This window comes from Ovis canadensis, chromosome 24 (assembly GCF_042477335.2).
Source record: "Ovis canadensis isolate MfBH-ARS-UI-01 breed Bighorn chromosome 24, ARS-UI_OviCan_v2, whole genome shotgun sequence".
In the NCBI taxonomy this organism is placed as follows: domain Eukaryota; kingdom Metazoa; phylum Chordata; class Mammalia; order Artiodactyla; family Bovidae; genus Ovis; species Ovis canadensis.
The window spans coordinates 56,530,979-56,542,437 of record NC_091268.1 but is presented as its reverse complement, the minus strand read 5'-3'; the positions used below and the strand labels follow the sequence as shown (position 1 = coordinate 56,542,437).

The 11,459-nt window shown below is 57.1% G+C and overlaps 1 protein-coding gene and 1 long non-coding RNA gene across 2 annotated transcripts; one reads left to right on the top strand and one right to left on the bottom strand.

The window, feature by feature from the left end:
- Positions 1-2,176: 2,176 nt before the first annotated feature.
- On the bottom strand, positions 2,177-3,859 carry PSMG3 (proteasome assembly chaperone 3). The gene is made up of 2 exons (XM_069569667.1): positions 3,049-3,859; positions 2,177-2,644 (listed from the first exon to the last, which is right to left on the bottom strand). The coding sequence occupies exons 1-2, from the start codon at positions 3,262-3,264 to the stop codon at positions 2,492-2,494; spliced, it is 369 nt and encodes a 122-aa protein (XP_069425768.1). The 5' UTR covers positions 3,265-3,859; the 3' UTR covers positions 2,177-2,491.
- An 82-nt stretch (positions 3,860-3,941) lies between these two features.
- LOC138428784 (uncharacterized) lies at positions 3,942-10,825 on the top strand. Its single transcript, XR_011252575.1, has 2 exons — positions 3,942-4,461; positions 8,440-10,825. It is a non-coding gene; the product is annotated as an uncharacterized lncRNA (long non-coding RNA).
- The last annotated feature ends 634 nt before the right edge of the window (positions 10,826-11,459 follow it).

Below are 11,459 nucleotides of genomic sequence, written 5' to 3'. Positions count from 1 at the left end.
GCCTTCTCACACGAGCCGCTCGTCTTGATTTACAAGGCAGAGCAGAGCAGCGAGGCGCTGGCTTCAGTGACGGAAGTCTTTGCTCTCGATAGCTACCAGACAGCTTTGGGCAGCTGTGAGTAAGTGCCACTTGGGACAGTGCTGGGGACCCTGGTTTCGATTATACGTCAGCCGTCCCCCCACATTCCAGGCGGGCAGCTGTGGGACAGCACAGACGACAGGCTCAAGTGTGTTGCCTCCTGGGGGCGGTCCCCTGGGGGTCTGAGCAATTTGCCCCGTCCTGCTGAGCCTTGATTGCCTCCACTGCCCACCTGCCTCTTAACGCAGTCACCAGGCCTCGGTCAGATGGCAGGGGCGCCGCCAGGGTTTGGCGCGCAGGAGGCCTCCGCACAAGGCTGCACTGGAGCCCTGCACGCAGAGCACGGAGGGACGTCCGCCTTCAGCGTCGACTAGGATGGCCTGTCCCTTAGAAAAGGGACCAGGGAGTGCCAGCGTGGGGCTGGGGCCGGGTAAACTGTGGAAGAGTGAAAGTTGCTTGGTTACGTCCAACTGTGTGACCCCACGGACTGGAGCCCGCCAGGCTCCTCTGTCCATGGACTTCTCCAGGCAAGAGTAGTGGAGCGGGTAGCCTTTCGCTTCTCCAGGGGATCTTCCCAACCCAGGGATCAAGCTCTGGTCTCCTGCATCGCAGGCAGCTTATTTACCAGCTGAGCTACTAGGAAAGCCAGTGCGGCTCATCCAAGGAGTGTCCGGGAGGGGCCTGGGGACGGGTGAAGGGCGTGGCCTCAGGGCCCCCTGCTTGCTTCAAACCCTAGCCGTGCTGCTTGGTGGCAGCGTGCCTCCGTTTCAACTGCCGTGTAGACCTCATGGGGTGGGCGGGAGGATTAAATGTTACCAGGACTGAAGGGTGAGCCCAGAGCTCACCAACGGGCAGCGTGAGCCGGACCTCTCATACATTTAGGGGCCGAGTCGGAAAACCAAAGCTGCCAATCGCCTCGGCCCCAGGCTGGAGCCTGACCCGAGGTTCAGGCTCCCGGCTGGACAAGCAGGAGAAGCACGTTTCCGGACGCGTCTGATGCCCAGATGACAAGCGTGCTAATTACAGGCTGATACGGATCGAGGCGGCTCTGGCCCAGCAGCGCTCGCGTTGCCCCGAGTGCCCGGCCAGGGGCTGGTTCTCCGGGAGCCGTCGCCCCCCACCATTCCCAGGCCCTGCTGACCCCCAGCGCCTCTCTTCTCCTCAGGTGCGTGTCCCCACACCTGCTGTGACCTGTGTCGCCCCTCGGGTCCTCTCGTGGGTGGACAGGCCTTCCCCTTCTCCAGCTGGCCAGCTGCTTTCAGGCTTTTAAAGCGACCGTGCAGGCCCTCCAAGAGCAGATGCCGGGCAGGGTCTTCTCAGGAAAAAGGCCGGGGCTGAGAGCGAGCAGCAGGGAGGTGGGACCCGGAGCCCCCACCAGATGTAGCCGCCGAAGAGCCCTGAGCTGCCCGGCATGGATCTGCCTGTTTCCCCTGGTGGGGGCCTGGCTTCCGGATCCCTCAAGCTCCCCACACAGGGGCATCTGCACCGCTCCAGAAGTCTGGTGGACCTTTGTATGGCTGCCCGGCCCTCCTGACACAGGTCACCGGGTTACCCCACAGCTGGTGTGTGCCTGCGGGTTTACCCGATGGTCCCAAGGGGCTGTGGACGTGCCTCCCCAGGGGCCCCAGCATCTGCTGAGGGAACGAGCCTTTGAACACGGCTGTCCTGTCCCATGCTCAGCAACCCCACCCGAGTCCTTCTCAGACCAGCAGCGTGGTCTCACCATCACCATCACCAGTCCTCAGCAGCCCCTAAAGTCCCAGTTTGCACTTCTGCCCCCCGGCCATCCCCATAAGCACCAGCGCCTGTGGGGGGATGCGCCTCTACCCTCCACCTTTAAGCACACGGCTCTGGAGGCTAGGGTGCCAGCCCATCAGGAGGCTGTGAGCCGCGTCTGGGCAGCGGAAGGATCAGAAAAGCCAGGGGAAGAGGAGGAGGAGGAGGGAGGGGCAGAGTCAGCTCCTGGAACCATCTCACCACATGAACCTCAGATCGAGCTTTTGCCAAATAGGTTTTCCTTCCCTCGGCTGTTCACTGCAGTGAACGCGTATCGAGTGCTTGACGTTTCTCAGCATCGTTAAGAAGAATGGTGAGGTATTTGGGGATATGCATTTATTTTTAATAATAAAAGAAATCCCCCAACAACTGAGGGCCGTGACTCAGTTCTCACACGCGAGGGGCTCTCTGGACCTGGGGAGGGTGCACAACCGCCTCAGGACACGCTTCCTGTCCTCCCTCCACAGGGGCTGTCCGCCTCCAAACCAACGTCAGCCTGAGGCGTCTGTGTTTCTTCCAGCTCCAAGGGCCACAGCCAGAGAGCGCCTCCTCCTAACTAAAGGAGCGCCTTCAGAGCCTCGAGGTGTCTGAGCTGCCGCAGGGCCCTCCCGGACGGCAGGGGTGGCCACTCCAGCGTCACCACACCTGGCACGTCTGGATCACCTCCTTCAGGCCCTTCACCGCCTCCATGCTCTTGTCCTTCATGGCCAGGGCGAGGAGAACGGCTCTGTTTCCAGCTTCTTGAGAAACAAACGCCACCAGGTTCTTTGCGAAGACATGGACGAGGGGCTGACGAGGGCAAGGGGAGAAGACCACTTTAACTGCCTTCACCCAGTACCTCTCAGGAGCCCAGGCCAGCTTCCCGGCTCCTCTCTCTCCTGGTTATCTCTACTGAAAGGGCCGTGAGAGCCCACAGAGGGAAACCCTGTCAGACCTCACAGATGATCTTTCCAGAACAGGGCAGAACAGGAACTCATTACCATGAGGCTTCCGTTACAGAATCAGGGCCTCTGTGCGCCTGTCTGATAAAATGCCGACGGGATGCACGCAGCAGGCGGACACCCTCAAATTATCTGGGGGCCCCGCAGTGTTGCCCTGGGCTGAGGTGGCGGGGGACGGGGGCTGTGCTTGCCTCCAGACGCTCCCCATCCTGACAAAGTACGGGCACGGGGAGCCCTTCCCAACCACATTACCTCATCCTTCCCGAGGAGGACTTTAGTGGTCAGCACAGGCTTGCCGATGTCGCCAGTCACGCTGCTGGGTTCCAGGGAGACCAAGGTACCCATCTTCCCCAGCTGGGTCACCACCACCAGGATGTGACTGCTGAAGGCTGTGCAGACCACCTGGGTGGGGACTCCACACACCACTGCAGTCTTCTGCTTGGATGTCAACAATGGTTTACCTTCCATGGCTGAGTCTGCTCAATGGCACCTTTCATTTATGTTAAGGAAAAAAACAAAAAAGGAAATCAGTCAATGGCAGATAGCCTGGGAGCTCCAGAATAAACACTATTTGGTATCAAAAGAGAAACACAAGTTGGCCCATTCACAAGCCTGTCTGTTCGCCCACACAGGCTTTATTCGCCCGGAACTTTCTGGATTCACTCAGACACACACAGGCTGGATGTCAAAGTACGCTTCTCCCTGAGGAGGCAGACGAGGACAATCCCTCCCCGCGCGGGGGCCCCACCCCACCCCGAGGGCCCTCCCTGAGTCCCGGGGCCCGCCCTCGCAGGGGAGTGGGCGCCGCAGATTCGGAAACCCGGCAGAGCAGGGCCGCGCCTCCGCCGCCCCTCCGGTCCGCCCACTAATCGTTTTCTGCGTTTTGAGAAACCGTCGGTCCCACAGAAGCAGCAGCAAAACCACCACAGCGCGGGGAAGAGGGCGGGGGCCGGGCGGCGCCCCCGGGGGCGCCCAGCCCCTCCGCCCGGCTCCAGCCGCGCGGGACGCCCACTACCCCGCCACCCGCCATGCCGCCCGCGCTCACCGCGCCGCGCCCGGAAGTGACGCACGCAGGCCCCGCGGGCCCGCCCCGGCAGGCCCCGCCCCGCGAGCGCCGAGCCCTCCCCCCGCCGGAAGTGCAGCCTGGGGACTTCCGGCTCCTGCTGCGGCCTCGGGACTCTGCCCTGTGGGGTTCCGCGCCCCCGCGCGGGAAGGGCTGGGCGCCATGTTTGCGGAAAGAGGCTGCAGCACCAACCCGTGGGCCTCTCGGCCCCTGGCCCTCAGGCGAGGGGCGCCTGACTTCTCCAGAAGGGCGTCCTCGCGGCCTCCTGAGGGAGACCCTGCAGCTCTGTGGTTGAGGAGCCTCAGAAACGGGGTTTCTGGCCCTTGGCCATGGGTTCCAGGACCTTCAGGGAAACACGGGGAGCTGAGAGAGAAGCAGGGCCGGACGCCAGTTTAAGCACCGAAAACGTCCCAGTCAGGACCCTTGATGGAGGGCGCAAGAGACCTCAGTGTGGGGCCCTCTGGGTTCATCCCAAATGCCTGTTGACTGAAAAAAAAACACACGACCTAAAAGTCGGGAGTTATGTTTTATTCCCTGGACAAAACTGAGGACTTGAGCCCAGGACGCAGCATCCCAGATAACTGAGGGACTGCCCCGAAGAGGTAAGGGAGGAGCCAGGGTATATAAGGTTTTTGCAACAAAGACCGGGTAGTCCGAAAGTCAGAAGATTGCTTAATACAGGAAAACCAGGCATCTCCAGGAATTCAGCACTTTCCCACGTTCCTTTGATGTGCACCTCAGCTTCCTGGGGTGCCTTCTCGTGCTTTCTCACCCCGAGTCCCCTCAGGGTGCACCGTCGGGCAGCTGTGATGTGATGGCTTGTAGGTTGCAGCATTCTTTGCTTACTGATACAGCACGTGACGTTTTTCACTTAGAGCAGCAGGAACCAGTGGGGATTTACAGCCAAAGATCAGGACAGGGTCAGTGGGTGGGAAATTACTAAGGGAAAGGGGGGTGGGGGGTTTCTAGGCAGGAAAACCCAGGAGAACTCCTGCTGGAGGCAGGCCAGGGACGCTTCAGACCACCTGGGGGACGGTGGGGGATGAGGAACTGGTTAGACTTTGGCGGTTACCAGACATGCAGGATCGGGGGAGCAGTTCTTGCTAAGACTGGAAAATGCAGAGACGTCACAGAAGTCCAGAAGTGAGCGCCTAGTTGGGAAAGAGTTCAGAGGGCTTCCCTGGTGGGCCAGTGGCTGACACCGTGCTCCCAGCGCAGGGTTCCGTTCCTGGTCGGGGAACTAAGGCCCCACATGCTGCAGTGGAGACCCTGTGCAGCCAAGATTAAATGAATAAAGTGTGGCAGAGAGTTTTTTTAAAAACAGTTCAGGGAGTAGAGTCTGGTCTAGGAGAATCTTCGTCAGTATGCTCTGCCTGGCAGTAACAAAAGCCTTTAAAAAAAAAAAATCTTTTGCGGGTTTCCCTGGGGGCTCGGTGGTAAAGAATCGGCCCGCCAGTGCAGGAGACAGGTTCAATTTGTGGTCCGGAAAGAGTCGACATCCCGCGGGGCAGCTCTGCCTGTGCACAGCTTCTTAGCCTGTGCTCCGAAACCCACAAGGAGAGAAGCCACCACAATGAGAAGCCCACGCACCGCGGCTAGAGAGCACCCGCCGCTCTAGAGAGACCCGCCGCCCTAGAGAGTAGAGGACCCGCCGCTCTGGAGAGCACCCGCCGCTCTAGAGAGTAGAGCACCCGCCGCTCTAGAGAGTGGAGCACCCGCCGCTCTAGAGAGTGGAGCACCCGCCGCTCTAGAGAGTGGAGCACCCGCCGCTCTAGAGAGTGGAGCACCCGCCGCTCTAGAGAGTGGAGCACCCGCCGCTAGAGAGCATCTGCCGCTCGCTGCAGCGAGAGAGAAGTCCTCGCGGCAACGAAGGCCCACACGGAAAATGCGTATGTTCGAAAGTCACTGAGATTGCAGCAAACCGCTTTTGGTTGCACCACGCGGCATGTGGGGCCTTAGTTCCCTGACCAGGGATTGAACCCACGTCTGCTGCATTGGAGGTGCGGAGTCTTAACCACTGGGCCTCTAGGGAGCTCCCTGACTAAGGCCGGTGAACCCCTCTCGGTGGTTCCAGGAGCCTCTACCCTCGAAAGCCCCTCCGGGCCAGCGGTCCGCGGCCGAGGGGATGGTGACAGCTGGCACTAATTTGGCACGTAGTGTGTGCCAGGAGTTGTGCCACGTGCTTTCCGACAGTGACGTGTCCAATCTCAACCCCGCTGAGTAGACACGTTACCATCCCCGTTTAGAGACCGTATGTTCAGGCTCGCAGGACTTGCCCCAGGTCACAAAGCTGAGAGGGGCGGGATCTGGGCTTCCGAAACTTGCTCTTGATTACTGGTCTCACGATGCGCACGCCCAGGTAAAGGGGCAGAGCGGGGGCAGTGCTGTCCTGCAGCAGGATGACTTCTGGTCCCCCCAGGGGTCTTAGAGCCCCCCCCACACATGCATCTCTCTCTCTCTGAGCTGAAGTGATGTTGGCAGAGGTGGGGGGTCTTGTGCTGACTCTGCAGTAATCAGAGTCTTGAGCCTCTCGCTGAAGAGATGAACACCCCCTCAGAAACCTGTCCGGCTTCCTGACAGCCTTTCAAGGAAGGCTCCCCCCGGCCTGGTCTGTCCACATCACTTAACCCCTCAGGAAGCCCTGTTGTCATGTCCAGCTCTCTGCGACCCCGTGGACTAGCCCAGTAGACTCCTCTGTCCATGGGATTTCCCAGGCAAGAATACCGGAGTGAGTTGTCATTTCCTCCTCCAGGGGATCTTCCTGACCCAGGGATTGGAACTGTGCCTTCTGCCTTAGCAGGCAGATTCTTTACCGCTGAACCACCTGGGAAGCCCTGGCTGGCACCCTCCTATCCTTACTGCTTTTTCTCAGGGTTTAATAACTCCATGCACAATCCAGGTTATGTCAAATGAAACTTGCTCCATGCACAGTGATTTCTGGTGGCATGAAAGCAAAAGGCTTGCCTGCAAAACATGATCAAGACAGACATAGAAGTGAAGAGAAACCTTGTATTTTGAGCTTTTTTGCAGCCAGTTCACCAAGGGAAGGATTAGGAGTTTCATGGTTCGAATATTCAAAAGAAGAGGCATACAGTTTCTCAGGAGGGTCTAGGTTTTTGTTGGCTCTAAATTTAAAAACCCATCCATCCGCACATGCCTTAAAAGCCAATTGCCAATGTATTGCCGTGTGAAACCTGTAAAAGGTTCATTTACTTTTATTTACCAATTCATGCATTCTCTCTCTGAAGGCAAATAGGTACAAGAAATCTGACCCCCTGAAAAAAACCCCACCCAAAACAAAACAACCCCACGAGTCTGGAATAAGCTTATCGCTTTTATTAAAGAGATGCTGAAGAACAAAGTAGATAGTTTTTTTAAAGACTCTTTTTGATGACCGTTTTCTAAGTCTCTGTTGAATTTGTTGTGATATCACTTCCGTTTTATGTCTTGGATTTTTGGCGGTGAGGCTTGTGGGATCTTAGCTTCCTGACCAGGGATAGAACCCACAGCCCCTGTGCTGGAAGGTGGGAACCCACAGCCCCTGTGCTGGAAGGAGAGCTCTTATTCTCACCGGACTGCGAGGGAGGTCCCTAAGCTGGATACTGTTTTTATGATGGTGTCTTTGGTTTAGATCTTTGGTGAAGACTGAGCGTGGAGGACACATGAGGTGAGAGCCGTCCCAGACCGCGGCGATGGCCGTCAAGGCGGGGGGCTTCCTGGTGGCCTGAGTGGGTGTGTGAGCAGAATTTACAGTTACAATATCGGAGCGGGAGGTCACCGCCTGCCCTCGACTGCTTGAGTGCAAGATGAGACTCGAACTGGAAAGAAAGATCCACCCTTAGGTGAACTCACTGGAAATGGGGGTGACGCAGTAATGAGGTCAGTGGGGCAGAAGAGTTTGAGAATTTACCTTGGAAAAAAAGGAGGGGGAGTGTCTTGAATGTGTCTTGCATTCAAGGACATTTAGGTTCTTACTGCAGTGATAAGCTGTAGAGCCTGCGAAGGATCCGCTAGGTGCTGGTTTGGCAGGTCATACTTTTTCCAACAAATTGAACACTTGCTCTCCACGTCCTCCTCTGCGTCGTGTATGGTTTTCTCAGCTCTGTCATAAAAAGCGTCAGTTGTGCTGAGATACATAGGCTCGACATCCGTTTCCCCAGGAGCCTCTCCTAGCCCTTTGCTGTTCACGTCACTCACAGTGGGAGCCCCAGCCCGACACCAGCTCTGTCAGTTCCCTGGGCCTCAGGGAAGTCAGGCCCTCCCACACTTGCCAATGGCTTTGGGCCAGGTCTGAACGTCCCTAAGCATTTTGTTTATGGACTTTCTGAAATGTTGCATCTTTTGCAAGGTTTATAATCTGACTTGATCTGCACCGCACTTCCGCAGCCTCACAACACGATTCCCAGGGCGTTCAGTGTTGGGGGTGTGTGTGTGAGAAAGAGAGAGACAGAGAAAGAGGCGGAGAGAAGTAGATTCTGGAGCTACACAGTGAGGGACGCCTGAGCGGAGCCCAGTTATGCAAATAGTCAATTCATTCATGAAACTCCTTGTGTTGTGACAAGGCCTCTTTTCCTCTGCAGCCTCCGACCGCAGGCACTCAGGCAGCTGACACCTGGACCAGCAGGACTTCCGGGTATTGCCGTCTTGGAACAGGTAAGGCATTGCCAGGGTTGCCTCGGTCTTGTAGAGGCAACACCCCTCTAAACTTTTATGAGACGCGGCAGTTAGTGGAACCCCTTTACTTATTTATTTGACTGCACCTCCTGGCTTTCAGGATCTCACTTCCCTGACGAGCAGTTGAGCCTGGGGCTGCAGCAGTGAAAACGCTGAGTGCTAACCACTGGGCCACTGGGGAAGTCCCAGAGCCACTTTACCTGCATGAACGATGCTCGCTCTCACTTCTCTCGGCCAGTCTGGGTCGCAGCCGTTGCAGATCACATCTGTGACGAAGGCCTGAGACACAGCCATCAGAGGCAGGGATTTCGTTACATTTAGGTCATAGAGATCATCGAGTGAGTGAGAAAGCTGCATCCGCTAGGGTTTTTTTCAAGTGTAGGTGGCAGACACAGATGTGAAACCATCTTCTGCCCAAAAGGAGAGCAGACGGGCTTGTACAGAGAAGACTGGAGCCCCGACGTCCCCCCTCCACCTCTCAGCTCTGCAGGCGCGGGCCCCACCCGTGGATGGGCTGGGCCCTCAGCGCAAGTCCCGTGACCGAATCTCCTTAGACCATCCTGGGTCATGTGCCTGTCCTCGAATCAGCCACTGTTTTTAAAATGAGTTAATGTCAGGAGTTCCCCGGCTGTCCGGTGATTAGGACTCAGAGCTTTCACTGCTGTGGGTTCAGTCCCTGGTCGGGGAACTAAGATCCCGCAAGCCGTGTGGCTCGGTCAAAAAAAGAAAAAAGTTAACGCAAAAGCATTAACCCATGTATCTAGGAGCTTAAACAATGCTCCTAAATAATATGCGTCAAAGAAGAGGTTGTGAGTGGATCGACAGAATATTCAGGACTTCCCATTGGCAGCCATTCATTCACTTTCTGCTTCTATGGTTCATCCTGTCCTGGTTCAGCGTTTCCTACAGATGGGCTGACGTTCTGTGGCCTTTCATGTCCGGCCTCCTCCCTCGGCGTTCGAGGCTCATCTGTGCTGTGGCCTGGGTCAGTGCTTTTCCCTCTTGGAGGAACCCATTCTTGCTCGTTCAACACTTGGGAGGATTAAGTGACATCCCACTTGCAGAAGGGCCTCCTTTAGGGCCTGTCCCGTACGAGGCGCTTAGAGTCCCCTTCCCCTCATGAGTCATTGAGTGTCACTGGCAGTGCCCTGCGCACAGGCCCTCGCATGATCCGTGACACCAGCCACTCCATGCGCCGGGCCTTGCAAGAAGCAGAAAGACCAGGAGAGGCTCGGTCCCTGAGTCCCCTCGATGCCGAGTCTGGCATCAGAGCAGCGTCCCAGGGACCGTCTTGGGGCCCCTCTCTGGAGAAAGGCTGCGGTGACGCAGAAGCCGCGTCTCGCGGAAGCAGGATGCGCATTCAGAAGCAGGCGCAGAGCTGCGGGGCCGGGAGAGCCGGCGCGACCGCGGTCAGCCTCAGGGTCGGCCTCAGGGCGTCTGCAGGCCTCTGGCCGCCCGGCAGCCCTGGGGCCCAGGGTGGAGCACCTTCGTGCTTGCGGACCCCGGTTGTCACCCCCAGCCTGCCCCTGCTCCTTGTCTGCCCTCGGCAGGGTGCAGCCTAGCCTCCAGGTGTGGCCGCGTGCCCGGCAGCTGCCTGTGCGGTGGGGGGCGCCCCCGCTCGCGGTTGCAGAGAGCCTCGACTGAGTAGCAGCCCGGAAATGGCAGCTCCGGCCAGGAGGCTCTGGGGCCCAGGAGTGGCCTTCCGCTGCACCCGGTTATCTGGGGAGATGGCGAGCCGTGAGTCTTTTACAAACTAGGGAGGGAGGGGGAAGGACACAGAGTTTAAAGGCGCCCATTGAAAATCACTGCAGGAACAAACCCCTGGGACTCCCTGGAATCCTGAATTTTCCTGAGGGAAACAAACACCATAGACACCGAGCCCAGTTTGTAAGGGTCCGGCGAGTGTTTCCCCGGAAAGGGCATAAATCCTCTCCCGCAGGCCCGCAGCGGAAGCAGCACTTGCCCGTGGAGGCGGGTGCCGTCTCTCCGGCCGGGTGCCTGCTGCGTGGCCTAGCGGTGCCCCAGCTTTGGAGCTTTATGTCAGCAGGAGTATTTTTATTTAATGTCACATGGTAAACACAAAGAAAACCCTCTGTTCTCAGACCTCGTTTCAGCAGCGCGAGGAGTTAAGAGTTTAGCTCGTCGCCTTGTTTTCTGCCGAACTTAGTCAGGCTTCAGTATTTTTGTTCCTGGAGTGAAGCTTCCTGCCCCCATTAGAGACACTGAAAACTTCCTTGTATTCATATCTTGCACTATTTGTTTAGTTCTTTAATAAATGAAACCCTAATCCAAGTGCAATTTCTGAAAGCCTTTCTTTCAACATTTTAAGAAGTTACTTCCCCTGGTGAGAAGCCATCTTGTCGCCCGTGTCGAGCTGAACGACAGAGCCTGCCAGGCTGGTCGTTGCTCGTCCTCTCCTCTCTTACAGGGAGAGGACAGAAAGCCAGCGTATGCCTTTGATAAAGGCTGGCCAAGCTGGAGCGTCTTCTAGTAGGGGTGTGAGACAGGGCTCCAGGGTGGTGGGTGGGCGCAGGGATGGGGTAGGAGGAAGCCCTGCCCCTAGGCCTCGGCATTAACATCTGACAAGCACGGACAGTGCCTTTCCGTGCTCTGGGCCTCCATTTCCTCAGGGACGTCGACATTCTAGGAATCAGCGAACTAAAATGGACAGGAATGGGTGAATTTAACTCAGATGACCATTACATCTACTACTGTGGGCAGGAATCCCTCAGAAGAAATGGAGTAGCCATCATGGTCAACAGAAGAGTCTGAAATGCAGTACTTGGAGGCAGTCTCAGAAACGACAGAATGATCTCTGCTCGTCTCCAAGGCAAACCATTCAATATCACAGTAATTGAAGTCTATGCCCCAACCAGTAATGCTGAAGAAGCTGAAGTTGAACGGTTTTATGAAGACGTATAAGACC